The following is a 25,180-nucleotide window of genomic DNA, read 5'->3' on the forward strand; positions in this document are numbered from 1 at the left end:
TCGAGGGATGGTGCCTATGAATGTTGCTGGTTGATTAGATTGTTGAACAACCAACTCCCCGAGCTCAACAATCAATACAAAATTGAATGAGTTTGTGTCATGCACAACATCGATATCAGCAATTTGATCAGAACTTTCCAGAATATCCAAAACTTGCCTATGATTCACTTCTTCAAAAACTTTCAAAGCTCGACCTCTAAGTGAATCATCGAGAGAGAAAACCTTTTTAGCTTGTGTAATGCCCTACTACCCAGGGACCATTACAGTGTGCATTTTAAACAGTGCTAAACTCGTTAATCGAGTCATATGGCCATAATCGTGCAACTAGGTATGATTATCGGTTTAGGGTTAATTTTTTTGGTTAAGATACAACATTTCACTAAAACGTTTATTGTATATATTGGGATCCCAAAAATATATTTTAAAGGTTAATTACAATAAAATAATTACAACCAACCGACCTGAGCAACAAATTAGAGTTTAACCCTAGTTCCTCTTTAAACCCCCGACAGTGGCGGTCGAGCAGCCGCCTATGTATACATCGTCACCTAAGCTCTCCAACTCAAGGATGGTCCATCTTTCTTTTACCTTTACCTACACCACATAGCACCCGTGAGCCAAATCTTAGCAAGAAAACTCAATATGCTCATCAACAGTAATAACATGTTACTAAATCATTATAGGCATGCCTAGCAATAATAGCCCTGTTCATGCATTGAAATAAGTCCAAATAATGATTGTGGGCAATGCCCTTTGTATAGCTGACTTATGGGCCCTGCCCTTTGTGTAGATGACTTATGGGCTCTGCCCTTTGTATTGATGACTATCAAGTCATAATGAAAATAGATGGCCAATGTCTCCATCTAAAATAAGTGACAATTAAGTCACGCACTGGGGGTCCATACCCTAATCATATGAGTGAATATCATTTTATGATTTTGGTAATCATACTGGGGCTTGTAGTCCAAATCATATGAGTGTTTAACACTTTGAGATTTTGGTAATCATGCTGGGGCTTGTAGCCCTAATAAGATGAGTGATTAACACTTTCAGATTCTGGTAATCATGTTGGGGCTTGCAGCCCTAATCAGATGAGTGAGTCACACTTTGGGATCTGTACCCTAATCAAATAAGTGACTGATGAGAAAGTCACGAACTTGGGCTCAGCACCAATAACCATGTGACGTTACAGTCACCTGAGCCTTTTTTTCCCTGGCCCTAAGTAACTAGCCTTTAGAGTAGACAAGCAATTTTAATTTTCATCAAACTTGAGGTCGGTCAAGCATTAATGTTCATGATGATTCAGTCAATGCTTATGTCTATTAGATCTAATCTTTTTGGCTTATGTTGAACAGATCAATGCCATTCTTGACTCATGTGGATGCCAAAAATCCACAAGGAAAAATATATGGTCCCGTGGTGGCATAAATAAGGATCTGCGAATCTAGATGCTAAAAATTCTAGTTGCACAAGTCTCCTGCCTTGTACCCTCCAAAACCTAGGCTTGGGATGGAAGCGGTGAAGCCCGACCTCGCGCCTTGTGCTAAACGCCCTGCGATAGTACCAAGCGAGGCATGGTCTCGAGCCACAGGCACTTGCCTCGCCTCAACCCTCCACACGCACATCAGGCCCCCATCGCGCACTTTGCGGGCCTCGAGAGGGATAGCCTTGCATCAGGGGTCACGCCTCGCGCCAAGGGTTCCGCGAGGCCATCTCGTGCACCCCATCTCGCACCTCACGAGCCTTACAAGGGATAGCTTTGCATCTGGAGGCACACCTCACGCCGAGGGTGTCGCGAGGCCATCTCGTGCGCCCCATCTCATATCTCACGAGCCTTGCAAGGGGCAGCTTCGCATTTGGAGGCATACCTCACGCCAAGGGTTTCGCACCCCTCGCCTCGCCCGTGCGCTTCTCGCAAGGCACAGCCTTGCCTAGTGTCTCGCCCCGAACCCATGCTGTGATGAGGGGCTCGCATAGCGAAGCGCACTTTGACAATCAACTCCCCCAAACGGTATCTCGTGCCTCGCACAACCAGGGGTCTCGCACCACACGGAATATCGCACCACCCCTCGGACAGCCTCACGTAGCGAGGCCAAGTGCTTCGCGCTTAGCATCTTGCCCCGAGCCTCGCATAGTGAGGTCATGTGTCTAGCACCATGAAAGGCACACCTCACCACTAGCGTCTTGCCCCGAGCCTCACATAGCTTCGTCCAAGCGCCTTGAGCCAAGGGCTGTGTGCCACGACATCGCACCTAGCACCTCGCCCCATGCGCCCCATGGCTTTGCACCAAGGACCTCGTACCCAGGGCCTCACATATGAAGGCTGCAGGGCAACGGTCTTCCAAGGTGAAATCCTCATCTCATACGTGGGCACCATGCCTCATTGCATACGAAGTAGGCCTCGTTGAAGATGCCTTATCTCTCTTCCTGAGATAAGTGCCACCAATGGGGCACCGCTTTCCCTGTGAGCCTTAAGAGATGTAGAGTCAAGGGCCTCTTGAATGTGCATTCGAGGAAGGTCAGGAAGGGCCTCACAACGATCCGACATGAAGTCAGAAGGGATACGAAATGAACCTACAGACTAAGAAGAGTTAGAGTACGAATACGGTGTCCATGCCAGACAGGTAGTGGCAGTACAAGAATAGTACATGGTAAGGACTCCCTCAACACGCTTATGAGGTTTGTACCCAACAAGTAGTGGAGGCATCATATGGTACCAAGGCAGGAGTACTTTTGCAGACCCCTGACACGTACTAGAGCTAACCACCACTCTTCCAACACCACTACCATCTATCCAACTACCCTGACAGTGTACTCATGTACTAGTTTTTCCCAAGGGACCTCCATGTATAAGGGGCCATTAGAGCCTAGCTATAAATAGACCTTGATCCCTCAAGATAAGGGATTGGAAAATTGATTGTACACTCAGGCCATTAAGCAATATACAAAGGCTTACTCCATTGTTGATCTCAGTTTACTTTTCCTTAAAGTTTATTCTAAGTTGTTAACTAAATATCTCCATACATATCTTTGATTTTCTGATCTAATTTCATTGACGAGATTTCATCGTCAACAAATCTTAAGCCAATACTATATGACTCGTGCCGATTTCTGACTCATGGGTCAGTGCCATACACAAGTAAGCAATGCAACCAGGCATATATCATATGTCAAATATCCAAATGTAGGGCATTCAACATGCTTACTTAACAATCACTAGCTTAATTATGATCATGCACATTTAACGAGACTCAAGCTCTGATCAATTTCATAATCAATATTCATGTCATGCCCTAATCACATGTATCTTATGCATCACATGCATCACATACTGGGTGCAGTTTTCTTACCTTTGGTCCAAGCACAGGTTACCAATAAACGAGCCCCAAGCACGATCCTGTTTCCAATACCCTAACGATAACCTAGTCATAACCATAAATGGTGTTTCAATGAGTTCAAGTTCCAAAAATCAATCCCGGGACCAATCTCGCGCTCTCGGGACCTCCAATTCCACCAAACAGGGTGGTGGAATCATCCCCGAGCCCTCGGGTCAAAACTCCAAAAAAATACCAAAAAACTACATTCGGAAGGCTGTGTAGCGCTACAACGCTATCTTTGGGAGCTATAGCATTACAAACAGACCTGACTCCCCCAAACAAGGCACCTAGCACTGTAGTGCGACCACCCTAGCGCTACAGTGCCCAACCCATAAATTTTGGGTTTCAGCTTCATGTTCTTCGAGTTCTTTGAGCTTCAAAGCTCCAAATCCGACCCCAACCTATCCAAATCTCAAAATTAAAGTTCCCAAACATCCTAATCTCCCAAAACTAATAAAACCCAAGCTTCAATTCATCCAAAAACTCATCAAAACACAAAATTCAATCCAAGCTTAAAAACTTTAAAAACTTAGAACTTAAAACTTAGAACACAATTACCTCCAATTAAGTTGTTTCCCAGCTCAATCCTCCGGCTAATAAACTTCTAATCTTCCCTAGATTTTCTATTCCTCGATCCTCGCTTGAATCCGAGTCCTAGAACTCAAGTTTCCTTCGAAAATGTGATAGGGTGTCGAAAAGGGAACGGGAGGAAGAGAGAACGTTCTTTTATGATTCTAACAGGTTACTTCAAGCTTAAGTAGCCTCAAGAAAATCCTAATGCTCGGGGTCCCAAAAATGCCCCCAGAGGTAAAATAGTCAAAACTCCTAGAATTTATCCGTGGTCTTACTAACTTACAATTTATCATCAAATATTTATTCCCATTACCCAATAACCTGGTAATATGCTAAATACCCTTTGGCTCACTCCGAATCAAGTATAAATCACATTGTGACTTTCCCACTAGCTTACCTCCTAGGATCGTCTCATGCTGAGTAACCCTAGCATAGCCAAGAAAATAATGAAGCACCACATACATGCCACATATATGCCAAATATGCCCGAAAGGGCCAAAATATAAAAATCACCCAATTAATCAGAAATGGCTTCACATAAATCAATTATGGCCCTCCCGGCCTCTTAATCAAGGTCCTATGCCTTATTAGGAAATTTGGGTCGTTACAACTATCCCCTCCTTACAGAAATTTTGTCCTCGAAATTTTATCTGAACAACCCGGAATATAAATTCCCCATATATAATTCCAATTCTCAGGTCGCTCTCTCGACCCTACTATTTCCTTATAATACCTTAACCCAAGGTACAACTTTGTTCTTCCGAATTCTGTTCTTTCTGTCTCATATCTGGACTGGCTATTCCTTACAGGGTAACTTAGCCTTAATCTCCAGATTCTCATAACTAAACTCATGAGTCTCTTGTAACCCATGTCCTCAACATGGAAATATAAAATACATTGTATATAGCTGACAGTGCCAAAGATAAGGCCAATCCATAAGCAACCTGATCGATCCTTTCTAGGATTTCATGCGGTCCTTACTAATCTAGAGCTCAACTTGCCTTTATTTCCTCACCCCTTTCCATGGTTATACTCGAAAGAAGATATAGTCTTCCACTTGGAACTCCATGTTCCTGTATTTCAAATCAACATCACTTTTCCATTTACTTTGAGAAGCGAGCATCCCAGCTTTAACCTTTTCAATAACCTCAATGATCCCCTAAACTTCGTCAAGATCTAGTTATAACATCTCATCCATCTCATCCGAAAGAATGGGTGATATACATTCTCTATCATACAATATCTCATAAAGTTCCCTTCCAATAACTGGATACCTCTCTCTCTGATTTACCATTAGTTTGAGGATAATCAATTGTACTAAATTCCAACTGTATAATCATTGCCTTCTGCAATCTTCCTTAAGACTTGGAAGTAAAAATAGAGTCTTCACCTAGTAAGATAGACCTTGAATTCTCAAGAAGGCATACTACCTCTCTCACATAGAGGTTTGAATATTGATCACTGTATTACTTGTCCTTACTGATAGAAGTGGGCTCACTTTAAATACTGGTCCATAATGACCCAAACCAACTCATGCTGACCCACTAACCTGGGCAGCCCCACTGCGAAACCTATCGCGATGTTTCCTTATTTCCACAATGGAATGCACAAAGGCTATAATGACCTTACTGGTTTCTATTACTCTGATTTGACCTGCTAATAGGTTAAGAACTTTGTCATGCATTCCATTATGTCCCTCTCCATCCCAAGCCATTATTATAAAGCTTTTATATTATGGTACATCTTTATGATGCCTGGAGGAAGAAAAATAAGAGGGTAATATGAGATTCATCCAGAATCCCTTGTTTAATCCCAGTGCCCATCGGATCCCAAGTGCGATCCCTTTATACCACAATAAATTCTTACCTGACACTACATAGTCCTTAGCTAATCCATCTAAGACATTTCCCCTCAATTTTTCCCATCTATGGGTCACTTAACTATTTTCCCTTGATCCTCTTTGAAAGAGTAAATCAAACATAATGTTGGCCATTTGGCCCACCAGTAGCTCTACTCTAGTTCTGATCATATCCTTTAACTAACATGATGCATAGACAATCCCTTTTTCCTATCATTGAGGTATCATAACAACCTACAACTGGTTCTGATCTGTAAGAAGACTCAAAACTCTTCCACAAAATACATATAATATCCTGCCCGTCCAAGGAAACTCCTACCCCTAAGGCGTTCCTTGACCTTGGCAGATCTCCGTAGAGAGTAAACCACAACACCGTCGATCAAGACTATCACAAATCCAATTCAGATAATCTTTATATACTTAGTCTATCTAATTCATCGAAACAACTTGGCATTAACCAAATCCTCAAAACATAACTCACCACTCCCAGTGCCCTTATCTAATATAAAAAGTAGTCTTCTGCATATCCTTCTCCCTGACCTTCAGCTGGTACTAACCAGATTAAAGATCGACCTTGGAGAATACCATGTTACTCAATAACTAAGCCTTTAATTCTTACAGCTTTACTGAAGCCGTTCAATACAGTACCCTATACCTGATTCCATCCCTGGCACCAATCTGATCACCATTCTATCTCTTTAGTTAAAAACAACCCTGGAAAATTCATTGGAAACATATCCAGAAACTTACAGACTAATCCAGTCTGTCCTGATCCCACTGGCACAACCTAAGTGGTATCCACCACACTAGCCAGAAGTTTTATGCATCCTCCTCCACTAAATACAGCTGTCATCAGCATATAAAATCCATGCACAGTGCCAACACTACAAGGATTTCTCATTCCCAAACTCAAAAGTTACCATACCTTCCTTACAAGCTATCATTGCCTCATACTTGGCTAACCAATCCAAATTCAGGATCATACTGAAGTCAGTCATAACCACCTCTATCAACACAACGGATGAGTCATTTCCACCATAAACGGACTCATCACAACATAACCATGCAATATTTATAACAAATATATGCTTCTCTAGATGCAACAAACAATGAAAAACATGACACCAAAACTAGTAAGCATAATACAAAAATCAGAACTAGAAAGATGACCTGCCACCTCTAAGAAACTATTCTCAGTCTCTGAATCTGACTGCATTGGAACAAACACTCGAGCTAGAGTCGAGCTGTCCACCCCCTTTGGCTCATCCTTCCTTCGCCTTGGGCAATCCTTCTTGAAATTTCCAACCATTCCACAAAAGAAACATGCCTTTGCTCAGCATTCCCCTAGATGATGCCTCTTACACCGAGTGCATTCTGGGTAAGTCTTCCAGTTCTTATTCTTGGTGGAACCAATAGTATCACTGTTTGAGCTCCGTGCTCTCCAGCACACTCCTTCTCAATTTGATTTCCTGTGCTCTTAACAGTAAGATCCTTCCCTAACACTTGAGCGTAGGTAGATATTTCATGCAATGGGGCAACTCTAATGCCCTAAGCTACTCTGGGATTCAGTCCCTGGTCCATCACAGCTGTATCTCGTGTCCGGAATACTACTTCCCACCATGTCCGGGCATCATCCCGCAATACAAATGTAGCACAGATCACCCTATCGTGACCTATCAGCCCCATACTATTGAGGATGGAACTAATTATGCCCATCCATTGCTCAACTTTGAATGGATTTAGGCCTCCCTCAAAGACTGAAGGGTAATATTCCTAGAATCTTCCACAGAGAAATTCCCACCTGTTCTCAACCCTAGGTTGAGCCAGTACTGGTGTCATTCCTGGCATAACAAAGGAAGAGGGGTTCCCTGACAAATTCTGCTGTTGTTTTAAACACCTAATCTCTTCCTCTTGCCTCTGCAATCTTAATTGCATATCTCTAAACACCTGTTGGAAATTTTGCGGGGCAGGTGAAGAACTCATACCCTGGTTGTAATTCTCAACCTCTGTATAATCATCACCATGTCTCATTATCTGCCTTGGATACATACCTGTTGATTGAATCTGCAGTTAATAACTTGAGCCATTAAACATGATGAGCTTATTCAAAAGCCTTCCCCTAAGGGAACAATCATACCACACTACATTCACAAACCACTGCAGCACTATAAACATGCCCATGGCATTTGATCATCAATTCATAACTCATGCTCTTCCAACATTCACACCATGCTTTCAACTCCAGCATGGAAATAACACATTCATATATATATATATATATTCATGGAGCATGTAATCATATAATCATATTAATAGTCAAGAGCCAGGCTCTATCATAATCTAATTGTAACACCCTAAACTCCAGGGACCGTTACGGTGCACATTGCAAACAGTGCTAAAGTTGCTAATTGAGTCATTTAGTCATAAACGTGTAACTAAGTATGATTAGCGGTTTAGGGATTAAAAATTTTGGTTAACATATAACGTTTCACTAGAATGTTTACTGTATACATTGGGATCCCAAAAATATAATTTAAAGGTCAATTACAAGAAAATATTTACAACCAGTCGATCTAAGCGGCAAAACAGGGTTTAGCCCTAGTTCCTCTCCTTCAAACCTCGGTCGTGGCAGTCGAGCAGCTGCATATGTACACATCGTCACCTAAGCTCTCCAACTCAAGGATGGTCCAGCTTTCTTTTGCCTTTACCTGCACCACATAGCACCCGTGAGCCGAAGCCCAGCAAGAAAACTCAATATGCTCATGAACAATCATATCATGATATCAAATCATATCTGGCATGCCTAGCAAACATGGCTATATTCAAGAATGCAAATAAATTCAAACAATGCTGGGGAATCGAGGATAAGAAATCCTGCCCTCCTGATTGGATGACTATCAAGTCAATCCTAATCAGATGAGTGATTTAGCACTTGAGGTTCTGGTAAACCATACTGAGTGACCGACAAGCAAGTCACTACGGGGCTCAATACCCAAAGCCATGCAAATGATGATCAGAATGATCATACAGAGCTTATAGCCCTGAACAGACGAGTAAATATCACTTTGAGGTTCTGTTAACCATACTAAGTGACTGATAAGCAAGTCACTATGGGGCTCGGTGCCCATAGCCGTGTAATGAAACCGTTACCTGGGCTTTCCTGCAATGGATCTATCAGATGAGTGACTGATGGGTAGTCACTAGCTTAAATAGATGAGTGACTGCTGGGTAAGTCACTAACTTAAACAGATGAGTGACTGCTGGGTAAGTCACTAGCTTAAACAGATGAGAGACTGATGGGTAAGTCTCTAACTTAATGGATGAGTGACTGATGGGTAAGTCACACAACCGGTTTTAGTTTTCATCGAACTTGAGGTCGGTTCGGCATTAACGCTCTTCTCAGTCATTTAATGCAAATGTCGATTAGATCTAATCTTTATTGGCTTGCGTTGAACACACTAAGGTCATCCTGACTTATGAGTCAGCACTGTGTGACCAGTACCCAGTACCACTGCCGAACTTGACTAATGAGTCACAGCTTCACAATTGATACTCACACCTTTGCCAATTCTGACTAATTAGTCAGTGCCATGCACAAGTAAGCAATGCTACCAAGTATATGTCATATGTCAAATATTCAAACATAGGACATTCAACATGCTTACTTAACAGTTGCTAGCACAATTATGATCATGCACAAACACAGAGACTCAAGCTCTGATAAGTCTCATAGTCAATATTCATGGATGCCATAATCACATGTTTCTCGTGCATCACATGCATCACACATAATCATCCAGCATGCCTCAATAATAACCATATGCAGATGAGCAAGATTGCAAATCATTCGATATGCTATCAATGTCCACATTTAAGCATCCAACATGCATCAAAAATAACAATGCTTGTCACATATGGGGTGTAGTTTTCTTACCTCGAGTTCGAGCAAGAACTAGTAAAAGAACAACCCTTGAGAACGATCAATCCTTTGATCCTTTAGCGGTCACCTAGTCATAACCAAATATGGAATCCCATCAATAAAGTAAATCATAAAAATGTTTATAATCTAAAACCACACTCCCGAGATCCATCTCGCACTCTCATGACTCTTAATCTACCCAAACGGGGTAAAGGAACCAACCCCCGAGCCTTAAAAGTCATCCCGAGCCCTAAAAATAAGTTGCTGGAAAATACACTAGTGCTGGGGCGCTGCCCCAAAGTCAGAGAAGCCCAGAATCTGCCCTGCCTAGTGCTGGGGTGCCAGGAATGGCGCTGGGGTGCCATCAACAAACCAGAGAAAATTCTGGTCTACTCCCCTACGATCCCCCTTAAAAACCAAGCATCCAAATCAATCCCAAACATGACCCAAACACCCAATTCAACCCCTAAACCTCATCTACATCACACCCTCATCAAATCCCAAGCAACCAAAACTCAAGAACTTCCATTAATTCCGAACTAAAACATCAAAATCCTCGACTGAAAACATATTAGAAAATAGGGTATAACAAGACTTTCATGGCTGAATTTCTTACCTCAAGCTTGATTTGGATCCCCTTCAATGATTGAACCAAGGTCCTAAGCCCTCAAGCCTTGCTCTCCTAGCTTGGATCTTCAAATTGGCTCTCAAAAATCAAAAGGAATGAGGAGAAATGGTGTACGGGCGAGGGAGGGAGATGATGATGATGCTCTGTTTTCAACAATTCCACAGCCTTCTAAACTCAAAGGGCTGATATATAACTTAGGGGTGAAAAGACCATTTTTCCCCTAGGTCAAATAAAGGCTTCTAAAGACCCCCAAGGGTAAAATCGTCCTTTCTCGCGTATTTCGTTAATTATAATTAACACCCTCCAATTCCCGCTATTCTCAATATTCTCAAATACCAATAATTCATATCCTGTTACCCTTTAATTCCCAGCAACGTTCTAATCACCAAATTACCCCGAGACTCACTCCGAGCCCCGAACATAATCCCGTTAGGACTAGACCGAAAACTTGCATTCCATGATCGTCTTATGTCGAATGGCTTGAACCAATCCACACATAATGTGGTATTTTTTTATAATTCACCCACATGCATGAAAATACACAATCACGCCCTCAACATGCCAAATTACCCAAATGCCCTTAGAATTAAATGTGGACCCATATGCATGCATTTATCATCATATAATAATACAATTCACATAAACATGCATATAATCATTAAATAGTATAATAAATTAATTATGGCCCTCCCGGCCTCCTAATCAAGGTCCTAAACCTTATTAGGAAATTTGGGCCATTACACTAATGCTCCCTAATACAATGTGCAGGTAAAACATTTACATTCTATTTAAGCAGTTAAGCACATAACTACAGAAATAGTTAACATACCCTGAGTGAAGCTATCTTTAGTGACGAGTGTACATGCCCAACTTGTCTTCAGGAACCCTTAACCTTGGCTCTCTTTGATACCAAGTCTGTAACGCCTTACTACCCAGGGACCGTTACGGTGTGCAGTTTAAACAGTGCTAAACTCACAATTTGGGCATAATTGTATGACTAGGTATGATTAACGGTTTAGGGCTAAAATTTTTGGTTGAGATACAACGTTTCACTAAAATGTTTACTGTATACATTAGGATCCCAAAAATATATTTTAAAGGTTAATTACAATAAAATATTTACAACCAGCTGACCTAAGTAGCAAATTAGGGTTTAACCCTAGTTCCTCTTCAAACCCTCGGTCGTGGCGGTCGAGCAGCCGCATATGTACACATCGTCACCTAAGCTCTCCATTTCAAGGATGGTCTAGCTTTCTTTTGCTTTTACTTGCACCACATAGCACCCGTGAACCAAAGCTCAGCAAGAAAACTCGATATGCTCATGAACAGGTTTAACATGTTACTATATCATAATAGGCATGCCTAGCAATAATAGCCCTATTCATGTATGCAAATAAGTCCAAATAATGATTGTGGGCCCTGCCGTTTGTATAGCTAACTTATGGGCCCTGGCCTTAGTGTAGATGACTTATGGGCACTGCCCTTTGTATAGATCATTTATGGGTCCTTCCCTTTGTTTAAATGATTTATGGGCCCTGCCCTTTGTATTGATGACTATCAAGTCATAATGAAAATAGATGCCCAATGTGTCCATCTAAAATAAGTGACAATTAAGTCACGCACTGGGGGTCTGTATCCTAATTAGATGAGTGAATATCACTTTATGATTTTGGTAATCATATTGGGGCTTATAGCCCAAATCAGATGAGTGATTAACACTTTGAAATTCTGGTAATCATGCTGGGGCTTGTAGCCCTAATCAGATGAGTGATTAACACTTTGAGGATTCTGGTAGTCATGCTAGGGCTTGTAACCCTAATTAGATGAGTGAGTCACACTTTGGGCTCTGCACCCTAATCAGATAAGTGACTAATGAGTAAGTCACGAACTTGGGCTCAACACCCATAGCCATGTGACATTGCAGTCACTTGAGTCTTTTTGGCCCAAGCTCTAAGTAACTAGCCTTTAGAGTGGACAAGCGCTTTTAATTTTCATCGAAAATGAGGTCAATCAAGCATTATTGTTCTTAATGATTCATTCAATGGTTATGTCTATTAGATCTAATCTTTTCGTGTTGTGTTAAAGACATAAATGCCATTCTTGACTCTTAAGCCAATACCATACGACTCGTGCCGATTTCTGACTCATGGGCCAGTGCCATACACAAGTAACCAATGCAACCAGGCATATATCATATGTCAAATACCAACATGCTTACTTAACAATCACTAGTATAATTATGATCATGCCCATTTACAGAGACTCAAGTTCTGATCAATCTCATATTCAATATTCATGCCATGCCCTAATCACATGTATCTTATGCATCACATGCATCACATACCGGGTGCAGTTTTCTTACCTTTGGTCCAAGCACAGGTTACCAATAAACGAGCCCCAAGCACGATCATGTTTGCAATCCCCTACCGATAACCTAGTCACAACCATAAATAGTGTTTCAATGAGTTCAAATTTTGAAACCCAATCCCGAGACCAATCCCGCGCTCTTGGGACCTCCAATTCGGGTCAAAATCTGAAAAAGTAACAAAAAATCACATTTTGAAGGCTATGTAGCGCTACCGTGCTACCTTTGGGCGCTACAACGCTATAAACAGGCCCAACTCCCCCAAAAAGGGCACCTAGCGCTATAGCGCTACCACCCTAGCGCTGTATCGCTACCACCCTAGCGCTACACCGCCCAACCGAGAAATTCTGGGGTTTCAGCTTCGTGTTCTTCGAGTTCTTTGAGCTTCAAAGCTCCAAATCCGACCCCAACCTATCCAAATCTCAAAATTAAAGTTCCCAAACATCCTAATCTCCCAAAACCAGTAAAACCCAAGCTTTAATTCATCCAAAAACTCATCAAAACACAAAATCCAATCCAAGCTTAAAAACTTAGAACACAATTACCTCCGATTAAGTTGTTTCCCAGCTAAATCCTCCTGCTAATAAGCTTCTAATCTTCCCTAGAATTTCTATGCCTCGATCCTCGCTTGAATCCAAGTCCTAGAACTCAAGTTTCCTTCGAAAATGTGATCGGGTGTCGAAAAGGGAACGAGAGGAAGAGAGAACGTTCTTTTATGATTCTAACATGTTACTTCAAGCTTAAGTTTCCTCAAGCAAATCCTAATGCTAGGGGTCCCGAAAATGCCCATGGGGGTAAAATAGTCAGAACTTCCATAATTTCCCCCTGATCTTACTAACTCCCACTTTATCATCAAATATTTATTCCCATTACCCAATAACCCGGTAATGTGCTAAATACTCGTTGACTCACTCTGAATCAAGTATAAATCCCGTTGTGACTTTCCCCCTAGCTTACAACCTAGGATCGTCTCGTGCTGATTAACCTTAGCATAATCAAGAAAATAATGAAGCACCATACACATGCCACATATATGCCAAATATGCCCGAAAGGGCCAAAATATGAAAATCACCCAATTAATCATAAATGGGTTCACATGCATATTCAATACACCTAAACATGCATATAACAATTTAATTGCATAATAAATCAATTATGGCCCTCCCAGCCTCCTAATCAAGGCCCCAATCCTTACTAGGAAATTTGGGTCATTACAACTTGGCTAGCAAGTATGTACGATTCATCTTTATACCATTCATCGCTCACATTTAGACTGGTGAAATTATTTTCAATAATTGTTTTCTTTTTTTTTTTCAAGTCCGTGTTGAACCATTTACATCGAAACCATACCACTGAATATACACCAATATAAGATACCTCCAATATCTCTTCAAGTTGTCCATAATAGTTAAAATCTTCTGTCCTGGCAACACACACTCCACTATTTTGTGTAATACGATTTGATCTCGAATGTGTGTAACATATCAAACCCCATTCACTATACATACTTGATAGGAGTACGCAAAAATATCAAACCCAGATGTCAAGGCTAGCAACTCATCCCCATTCTCTATTGACTCGAGCTGGTGCAAGTCATATATCAATATATACCAAAACATATGATAATATGAACAATCTAACAAAAATGAATGTCGTAGGTATAAATTACCTTCTCGTGAAACCAGGAACGAAAATTTTTTTGTGCCAAAGGTTATGATCGTCCAATGGATCCCTTTGTTTGATCTCACGAAGGTGTTCGCTGGTGATTAACATAGTGTTACAATTCAAAGATGTTACATAAAAAACAACATAAAAAAAAGATAATTAAATTAACTTACACCATATAGACTTCAATTTCAGAAGAATTCTCCAGTATGAACCACTCAGCTATATTCCAAGTCTTTTTGTCGAGAGACACTTGAAATTCCTTACTCAATGGATGACATTGAGATTGAAACACTGAAAGATGGTGTGGAACATAAACTATATCCGCATTTTGATTCGAATGATTAAATTTTGTTTCCACGCCTTTGAAATACATGGAACAAAATGTTAAAGCCTCATCTGCTACATATCCTTCAACTATGGACCCTTCAGGATGAGCTTTATTCTTGACGTAGTTTTTTAATTTTTTCACGTATCTTTCAAAAGGATACATCCATCTCATAAATATCGGCCCATCCAATAAAGCCTCTTATGGAAAATGTAAGACCAAATGTATCATTATGTCAAAAAAAGCTGGACGAAAAATCAACTTCAGATATGAATGATCTCCCTTTGAGCTTTCTCCATATCATTTACATTCAAGGTCTGGGAACATAATTGTCTAAAGAAATTGCATAGTTCCATTATGGTTCCTGATATAGATTCTGGAAGAAACTTGAGGATACCCACTGGAAGTAATCGTTGCATTATCACATGACAACCATGTGACTTCAACCCAATGATATTTGAGTCATTATTAGTCACTTTCTTCTTCAAGTTCGAGAAAAAATCAACTGGCAGTTTAACACCTTTTAGAAATTGAAGAAATTCTCGCCTATCTTCAGGAGTCAACACGTAAGGAGCATGTGGTTTCATTAACTTTTTATTCTGATCTTCATATGTCCACAATGCGTCCCTAACTCCCATATTCTTCTGATCATGTCCTGCATTTGTAGTGTCTTTGGACTTATCGTTATTCAAGATAGTACCAAGGACATTGTCATATACATTCTTCTCAACATACATAACATCTATGTTGTCTTTTAATTCGTTCGTACTCCAATAGTCAAGTTCATAAAAGATGCTTTTTTTTCTCCAGTTACTGTCCTCTGCACCTCTTTTTGTTTCAAACCTCCAAACCTCTCATGTTTCCCCAGGACTTGAGGTGGTAGAGCATTAACTTGATCTTAGATATCCTAACAAGTAAACTTTCTTGGAGGACATCTTCTCTCAACTTTTCCATCGAATTGAGTATCCTTTCTCCACCGATGATTACTGGTTAAGAATCATCTATGACCAACATAAGATGTCTTACCAATCACTTGGATAGAGGATGCATCTTCGTTGCATGTAGGACAAGCCTTGTAACCCTTTCCACTCCATCCAGATAAACTACTTCGAGCAGGAAAATCGTTCACCGTCCACAAAAGGGACGCACGCATCTTGAACATGTTGTTATTTATACCATCCCTAGTTTCCACCCTGTTAATCCATAGCTCTTTCAACTCGTCCACCAATCACCTCAAAAATACATCCATGTCCTTACCTGGTGATTTTGGCCCAGGAATAAGAAGAGTCAATGTGAAATAATGGTCCTTCATACAAAGCTAGGGTGAAAGATTATAGTTCGTAAGACAACAGGCCACATGTTGTACAATAAACTCATGTTGCCAAATGGATTAAACCCATCGGCAGCCAAGCCCTGACGAACATTTCTAGGATCTCTTGCAAAATCAGGATGACTGGTGTCAAAATCCTTCCATGCTAACCAATCAACCAGATGACGAATCATTCCCTCTTCTTTCGATCTCCCAGTATGATGCCATAGCATTTCTTCTGTTGTATGTCTTGAACTGTACAATATTTTTAATCGAGGAATCAACGAAAAATAACGCATCACCTTATGCAGAACCTTTTTCCCTTTATTCTTCTCATTTATCCACTTGCTACTCCCACACAACAGACATGAATCTTTAGATGCATGCTCATTAAAAAATAAGCAACAATCATATCTACACACATGTATTGATTGGTATCCCAACCATAATTTACTCATTTTTTTAGCCTCGTAGTGGGATGTTGGAATTTTGTTTTCCTTAGGAATTGCAAACTTTAATAACTTCAACAATTCATCAAATGTGTTGTTTGGTATCTCCCCCGTCACTTTTAAGTGCATCAACTTAGCTAAAAAGTTCAGCAATGATATCCAATCACAACCCGGATACAACTCAACTTCAATCTCGTCGAATAACTCGTCATAGTACTGACCCATTCCCCTGTTAGCTTCTTCAGAATTGTCCGGTAAAAGGAAATCGTCAACGACATCTCGCATCTCATCTACGGGCTCATTCTCATCCAACCTTTCTTCATCAACATCTTCCTCGACTTCCCCATGGTAAATCCACTGTTCATAACTCTGTTGTGTTGTGATGCCGTATTAATGAACTTTCGGAGACCAATCCAATAATCATCACATGGATGATTTCTCAATTTCGTATAACTCTTATCAATCGCCATCTACGGTAAATAATAATAGTTTTTTTGTTCTTAGAAATAATAACAATTTTTTATTATAAAAAATAATAACATTAAAGACCATATCCCTATCCCGACCCTATTAAGACATTTTCCTGACCCCCAACCCTATAAATAACCTATCCCGACCTCCGTCCCTATAAAGACACTATCCCGACCCCCTGCCCTATAAATACCATATCCCGACCCCCGACCCTATAAAGACTTTATCCCGACCCTATAAAGATACTATCCCTATCCCGACCCTTAGCCCTATAAAGATCCTATCCCGACCCCCAACCCTATAAAGACCTTATCCCGACCCCCGACCCTATAAAGACCCTATCCCGACACCTGACACTATAAAGACCCTATCCCGACCCCCGACCCTATAAAGACCCTATCCCGACCCCCGACCCTATAAAGACCCTATCTCGACCGTATAAAGACCTTATCCCGACCCCTGACCCTATTCCGGCCCTATAAAGTCCTTCCCGACCCACGACCCTATCTCGACCCTATAAAACACTATCCCAACCCCCGACCCTATAAATCTAGACAAAATTGGGCAGCATCTCCCTTATACTAAAGACCTTGCCATTTTTAAATAGTTGAACAAAACAATTCAAACAACACACTATAAGTTTCTTCCTAATATCTCCGCAGCACACAAAAATTTCACAGATACTATTTCACTAATACATACAAGTTCATAACCTTCCATTATCACCGCAGCACACAATATGTATCTCATATTCTACTTCACTATGGATGAATATTTAGGATATTCAAACTCATATAACATTAGTAAATAATAATAATAATAATAATAATACAAGAAATAAAAAACACATACCAATTAATAAAATGATCCACAAGAAAATGCTCCAAATGAAAAGGCTCCAAAATTTACTCCTATTTATTTTCTAAAAAAAAACAAAGTTAGCAAAACAAAAAAATTATAACTCATCTAAAAAAACACATATAACAAATACATATATATACACCTTACACTCATTTATACATATACACCGCACACACATATATATATTTATATACTTACACATATACACACATACATATATATACACATATTCATAGACATGTATATACGCATGCACATATATACACACACTACACCAAAAATCATTTTCTATAATACATACTTATAAGCTAATTGGAAAAGTATTATAATAGGAAACTAAGAAAGCGGTAAACTTAAAAGGGAGGGAAACAAAAAAAAAATTGCTGGGTAATGTTAAAATGGAGTGAAACCCATGGTTTCAGCCTAGCCCTATTATCGCAAAACCCAATCCCTAATGACGCATTCTTTCTCTCGCTCTCTCTCTCTCCCAGAGTCTTTCTACCCTCTCCATCGCACGAGCTATTGGAGCACACCACGCTAGAGTAGCACTCTCTCCACTTGAATTGCATGCTCTTTCTTCCCCAATTTGTGATCGAAGAGAGTGAATAAAATGGTGAATGGTCAGTTCAAGGCAGAGACTTTGTTCGATTTGATGAAGCATCACTTCGAAACCGAAGAGGGTAAACAACTTTGCAAGAAAGTTAATCTCGTTTACCAGATCAATCTCGCACCCAAGGTCTTATCTTTATTTTTATTTTTATTTTATTTTATTTTTTGATAAACTAAAAAAAGGGGAATTTTGATTTGGGTTTGTGACACCTCTCGGCTTCTCCTCATCAGTCCCTGAACACTTTAAGGTTCAAGAACTATGGTTTTGGTGCTTTAATTTCAGGGGAACTGGGTTTATGGCTTTATTATTGCTTTAAACTTTGGATTTTTGTTGTCGATGACTCATTTGTTTTAGAGATGTTATTGTTTTAATAAGGTTTTGAGTGTCGATTTTATGGATATTGATGAATATTCTAGAGAAATTTGCAGCTAAGTAAATTTATTGCTAATTTTTTTGATGAATATTCTCTTCCCTATTTAAGGTTGAAGCTCATCTTCATGTTTCAAATGTTCAAGTTATTTATCTAGTCACAGGGTATGTGACTGCCTTCAATTCTATTTGAAGAACCCTTCAGTTTTCACTCTTCCATGTTTGTAAGTGGAGATTAGTGTTTTCTTTGCAGGAAGCCTTGTAAAGTTGGGATTAAGTATCTTGAAGATGGAACCAAAGTAAGAGTATCCAGAGGCCTGGGTGCATCAGGATCCATTATTCCTCATCCTGAGATATTGAAGATAAGGACTACGCCAAGGCCTATAGTTGGTACTTACTCTAATATTTTACGCTCTTCTTTTTCTTTTTCCTTGTAGTAAAATATGACTCTCCTCTTGATATTTTCCGTGTCACGAGGTATTTGAGCATGGATTCACTGCCTCAATTTTGCAATTGCTAAGATGTTGCATACTAAGAATACGATAGACTCATGGCTGATATGGTTATCACTTTGCACATAACCTTAGATTCCGAGCAAGTTAGCCAAAGTATTTGCTGTCTATATATACAAATATATAATAAGTATCGAACTATTGTATCCTGTAATCAAAAGATGAATTAAAGATATCTAGATTGCTCCCCGTGACCTTGTAGTAATTTTTCATTCCAATTGACTTTGCCAGATTGTGACTCCAAGTTTGTTTCTGAGACCCCCAATTCATATCCTACTGTTGACAATTTCTTTAACTTGTTTTTCAGCTGGTCCAAAGGATACTCCAATGGATGTTGTGATGGAGAAGACTTATGATGCAAAAATAGGGCGAGGCATGCCTGAACTTTGAAAGACCTGTATTCTTATATAGTTTTGTCATGGAATGGAACCAGGGTAAAGATATTGCAGAAAAGTGGCTATCTCAAATCTCAGTTGTCGCCAAGTGACAAAGAAAATATCCAAATTTGTACTCTGCTTCCTTTATACCTATTATTTAGTTGATGTTCTAGACAAGTGAATAATCAAATTGCTTATTTGGTGTCTGACCTTTTTTAGTTCAATGTGCTACTTTCACTTGCATATATGCTTTTACTGTGCTCTTTAGTAAATTGTATTTCCCATAAAAGTAATCAGCAAAGATAATCATATTTTTATCCAACCATATTATGCCCACCAAAATGATGACAAGAGGGATTTTTGCCTAAAAAATGTTTACTTGCTGATTTAAATACAATAATTTTACATTACTTTGGTGATTTTTGGTATCTTTTTAGTTGAATCTATTCATGATGTTTCATTTCTTTGCTCCTTGTTTTTCATGTATATGAGGATTTAATGCTTTGTTATATATAGACCTTGTTTAGAGTTTGTCTGATTTTTTTTATTTTGGTTTGATAGAACTACCCGATGCAACATCAGTAGATGCTTAAGGTGAGGCCTAATATTTAACCAAGGAGATGTTCAAGAAACCATTTATGAGATTTTCAACAACTTTCTTTTGATTGGAAAATCGGAGGTCAGTTTATTGAACTATGATTCTCTTAATCTATGATGGTTTAAGATTCTCTTAATGTATATAAGGTCAACATATGCATGCTCTTGCTATGGATCCCCCTCTATTTCAAATATAAAAAAACTGTAAATCTAAGATTTGTGTATATATTTTGTCTTCACAATGTTTGTTGTTTTGGCTCTTCCACTTTTATCTATTATTTCACATTACCTTTGAGTTTTGGGATATTAGGTTTATTTTATCTCCTGACTTAACTTTGATGTGTTTGGTTTTTGTAGGTTCAATTTCCACGAATCTTGGATCATGGAAGTCTTGTAATAAATTCTCATATTCGATGAGAAGTAAGTACACTTATGACTAGTTTATGTCTTGCATAGAAGCACTGTCATGTTGAATATACATATCAATATATATGCCATACATTATTTGAACCTTATAGAAAATAAGAACCATCCATCATGCATGTATTCATGAATGTAAGATTGCTATGCATGTAGAAAATCCAAGTATAATAGAGTGATGCATGCAGTGAGATACCTTTGTACAGATTTTGAACAATTCTCGTCAATAAAGCCACCTCAACCATGTTTTTCCAGCCATATTGATCATCATCTATTTCTTCTTTTCCACATGAAATATTGATAAATGAATATGGACCAAACAGGGGATTCCTTGAATCGTTCAAACTCATATTATTATAACTGGTCAATAATATAATAGTTGATGAGTTTTGTTTTGTTTTAGTCTCTAGTTAATCTACCAAGTTCAGAGTTTCTGACCCCCCAGTTGAATTCAACTTCTTATTTTTGACTGCAAAGTCATAAAAAATGATGGGACTATATCATTTTAGTATATATGTGTACTTCTTTAAATTGTATTAGTCACTGGTTCAATTTATCAGCAAAATAATAATCAAATTTAACTTGTTCATTAAATTTTGACCATGGATTACTTTATATATTAATAATTATCTATAAATTCCCTATGTTTTGTATTTTTTTAATCAAAAATAAAAATTAATTAATAATTAATAATGATTCTTAGAGATAGTGTTTTATGTGCTTCTCTTAGAGACAGTGTTTTATGTGTTTGGTTTTAATGGTATTAGCAGAGTAGAATTTTGATTCTCTTTACTCACTCTTCCATATCTCATTACACTTTGCTATAATTGACATGTGAGTTTTTACTCTATTTAACAAGTCCCACTCCATAGCTCTTGTCTCATATGATTTATTTCCAAAGCAAAGCCTATCTAGGACTTCTTGTAGACTTTTTAATTCAACTTCTCTCACCTCTAAAGCATTATGGATTGAATATGGTTCTGTGTCCTCAATAGTGTAAATTCAGTAGTGTTGAGAAGCAAACAATAAAGTTGTATTAATTTTTTTAGCAGAAGAGAGAGAGAGAGAAAGAGAGAGAGAGAGAGAGAGAGAGAGAGAAAGAGAAAGAGAGAGATGTTGTACATAGTGGGATTGGGTGACGAGAGAGACATAACTCTTTGAGGCTTAGAGGCAGTGAAGCAATGCGACAAGGTCTACATCCAAGCTTATACTTCTCTTCTCTCTTTCGGTATCTCTTCAGATGGCCTTTCTACCCTGGTACACTTCTTTTTCTTTCTCTTCAATTTGGTTACTTTCTTTTGCACCAATTTCCAAAGCTAACAACTTTATTGATTAATTTATTTTTTCATTGGTCAGGAAAAACTTTATGGAAGGCCAGTGATTCTTGCCGATAGAGAAATGGTTGAGGAAAAAGCCAATGAAATACTCTCAGCTGCTCGTGTTTCTGATGTGGCTTTCCTTGTAGTTGGCGACCCTTTTGGGTATGTTCAATTTTCTGTTTTGCTTTTCTTTGTGATTTTTTTTTCTTGTTTATATTAGAAATTATATCATTTCTTCCTCATTAGATGAATGTTACATGTATGTATATATGCATTGCTGATTTGGGCCATCTCAAATTCCATGGATATGTAGAAGAAGATAATTGTGATCATAAATATTCTTACTTAGCTGCACAAGGAATTTTGAAAGTCCTTAGATTGTAACTGTTCGTTTTTATTCATTTTGGTCATGTTTGGCAAGTAGTTTTGGATTGGATAAAGACTAATTTGAGACAAAGTTATAATTTTTTTTCTCAAGTTTCTCAATGAGATTAAATTATCCTATTGTAGTTGGATTAATTAGGTTTTAAGATTCAAAATTTTCTCTAATCTTTATTCAATCTTACTTTCCAAATATGACATTTATATACATGCGATTCTTTGTTCAATTTACTTAAAATTTCCCTCTATTCTTCCTCATGTTTACATATGGATTTCCTACTCAGAGCAATAACTCACACTGATCTTGTTGTTCGGGCAAAGAAATTGGGTATTGTTGTCAAAGTAATACACAATGCTTCGGTGATGAATGCCATTGGAATTTGTGGGTTGCAGCTCTACCGTTGTGGAGAGACAGTGTCAATACCATTATTTACTGAAACCTGGAGACTAGACAGCTTCTATGAGAAAATTCAAAGCAACCGGAATCATGGTCTACATACTCTTTGCCTATTTCTGGTTAACTAGTCATTTTTTTTCCTATGAAATGATTTTTAAAATTAGTTTTTTTTTTTAATTTGAATGGAAGGTCAATATGGATATTTTAACTTTTGCAAGTATTTGCTGTTTTGGCTTGTGATTTTGAGTGCAAAGTTTTCATTTGCTTATTTCCTATAGGTTAGTCATCAACAATATTTTCTTTGGCAGTAATGTTTATTTGTTAATATTGTGAATTCTATTTTTGCTTTCTTCCAGATCAGGCCATTGGTAAAACCAACTCAGGTGAGGTGAGTTCAGTCAAAATTATTTACAAATTCTATATTATATCTTGATTACTTTCCATTTTGATCAAATGTAATTGGGTATATCTTAGTTTCGTTTTAATTATTTGGTTTTCAATCCCTCTAAATCATTCTAACAATCATTATTTATGCTTTATGATTAGACAATGTTTTTATTGAATTCAATATTTTCTTAATTCGTTGATGTTTTTTAACAGCTGATTTATTGACTGAAGTTGCAATATGATGCCTTTTATATAGAACTGTGGTCCATTCTGTTTCAGAAAAATGTTTATTCTTTGTTTGTTGTTTCCTTTCATCTTCTTCTTAAATTTACTCTTTGAATTTGGAGATAGAGGAGAAAATCAACAGTAAGAATCTTATTAATTGCTTTTTTGACACCTTATTTTAAGACATAAGAAATCTTACTAAACAGTGAGACTGATGTAGCTAAATGTTGTCAGTCATTAAATTTTCATGAAGTTTAATTTTAATTTTCCTTTAGATGAAGACAACCCTTGATGTGGTAGTAGGTTCTATCAGGTAAAATTTCTTGGAGACGATATAGTGATTGTGGCGTAAATTTCTTGCTTCAACAAAATGAATATTTGATTTGTTTTAAGCGTTTGTTAATATTTTTATGTAGTTTTTTTTCCTTTGAAAATTTTCGCAAATAGGGCTCACCAGACTCCAATTTGCAAAGCTAAGCGAGGAGGGTTTAAGGATACTCCAGCTGATGATTTACTTATAGTTGTTTTAAAGGTAACCAACCCATTGATTTTGGCTTGTAATACCATTACTGTATATGATTTTGTTCTAATTTGGCTTATATACACAGGATTATTGATTTATTTCTTTCTTTCTTATATGTGATTAATATACAATTTAGGGCATGATAGAGAAAACAAATTTGGACCCAAGTGAAGTTGGGGATATAGTTGCTGGTACTGTTTTGCCACCTGGTTCACAAAGAGCAACATAATGCAGAACGGCAGCAATCTATGCTGGTTTTCCTGGTAAGTTTTCACTTTTATTTTTTCAGCTGCACCTTTTATGATCTTTATAATGAGCATTTGTATCCTAACAGACCAATCACTTTTGATTGGAATTTATGTACAACGAGAAGACAAAACTTGGCATTAGAAAGAGAAGAATTGTTATTTTAAAAAAAAAAAGAATAAGGAAAAGAAAAAGAAAAAATGAGAGTTTGTGTATTCATCATTACTGTCATGAAAAAAATTGATTTTTTTCCAATGGTATATAGTTTATGAGTCTACTTTAATATCAGATGGCAATGCATGTTAAGATTTTAAAAAGATGATTTTTATTTTTAATACGAGTTTAGCAAAAAAGATATAAATAATATTGTCTTTAGTGTATGCTATGGAATTTGATTTATCTTCATTTATGAAAGGTCTTTGAAGTCCTTATTTGAATCAACCAATCTGTGAATCAAAAGTCTTTGAAGTCCTTATTTGAGTGGACCGAAAGAGCACCACTCATTATAAATTTATCCCAAATTTCTCCACCCTGTTTTCCATTTCCTCAAAGATTTTCTTATTCCTCTCTAGTCAAATAACCCAACAGATAGCTGTTACTACAATCTGCCAAAGAGTCTTCTTCGCCTTTGAGCCGCTCACCTGAAACAAAAGGCACCTAGACAGTTTGCTGGAACACACCAGACCATTTTAAATTCTTCCAAATTATTGTACCAAACTTGGGTTGAGACCGGGCAGTGGAAGAACAAGTCATCTGCATTTTCAGAATTCTTCTTACACAAAACACACCAATCTGGGGATAATGTCATGTCATGAAATAGTTCTAGATACTTTGCTTTTTGGATTGTTTAAATGTATCATACTTCACTTCGAACGCTTCAATGTTTTTGTTTGCTATTGCCTCTTAGTGAGTAGACCCCTTAAAAAGGACTGTTGCAAAATAAATTAGCCTTTAATATCTAAATAAACCTACCATACTGATGAATTTTAGAGACTAGTGATTGATGACCTCTT

General features: G+C 38.3%; 1 protein-coding gene and 1 pseudogene across 1 annotated transcript; both read left to right on the top strand.

Annotated features, from left to right (window-relative positions):
* The first annotated feature begins 18,414 nt into the window (after nucleotides 1–18,414).
* Nucleotides 18,415–19,896, top strand: LOC133785650 (uncharacterized). The gene is made up of 4 exons (XM_062224870.1): nucleotides 18,415–18,540; nucleotides 18,890–18,948; nucleotides 19,037–19,173; nucleotides 19,603–19,896. Exons 1-4 carry the CDS (start codon nucleotides 18,415–18,417, stop codon nucleotides 19,683–19,685), a joined length of 405 nt encoding a protein of 134 aa, XP_062080854.1. The 3' UTR covers nucleotides 19,686–19,896.
* A 1,906-nt stretch (nucleotides 19,897–21,802) lies between these two features.
* On the top strand, nucleotides 21,803–23,161 carry LOC133784290 (probable diphthine methyl ester synthase; annotated as a pseudogene).
* Nucleotides 23,162–25,180: the final 2,019 nt, after the last annotated feature.

Source organism: Humulus lupulus, chromosome 6, assembly GCF_963169125.1.
Source record: "Humulus lupulus chromosome 6, drHumLupu1.1, whole genome shotgun sequence".
Lineage (NCBI taxonomy): Eukaryota > Viridiplantae > Streptophyta > Magnoliopsida > Rosales > Cannabaceae > Humulus > Humulus lupulus.

Bases quoted from the DNA above. Each gene is read 5' to 3' on its own strand.
- LOC133785650 (XM_062224870.1), top strand. From the start codon at position 18,415: ATGGTGAATGGTCAGTTCAAGGCAGAGACTTTGTTCGATTTGATGAAG. The intron at 18,949-19,036 runs GTATGTGACTGC...TTTTCTTTGCAG, and splicing joins GTTATTTATCTAGTCACAGG to GAAGCCTTGTAAAGTTGGGA. The intron at 19,174-19,602 runs GTACTTACTCTA...CTTGTTTTTCAG, and splicing joins TACGCCAAGGCCTATAGTTG to CTGGTCCAAAGGATACTCCA.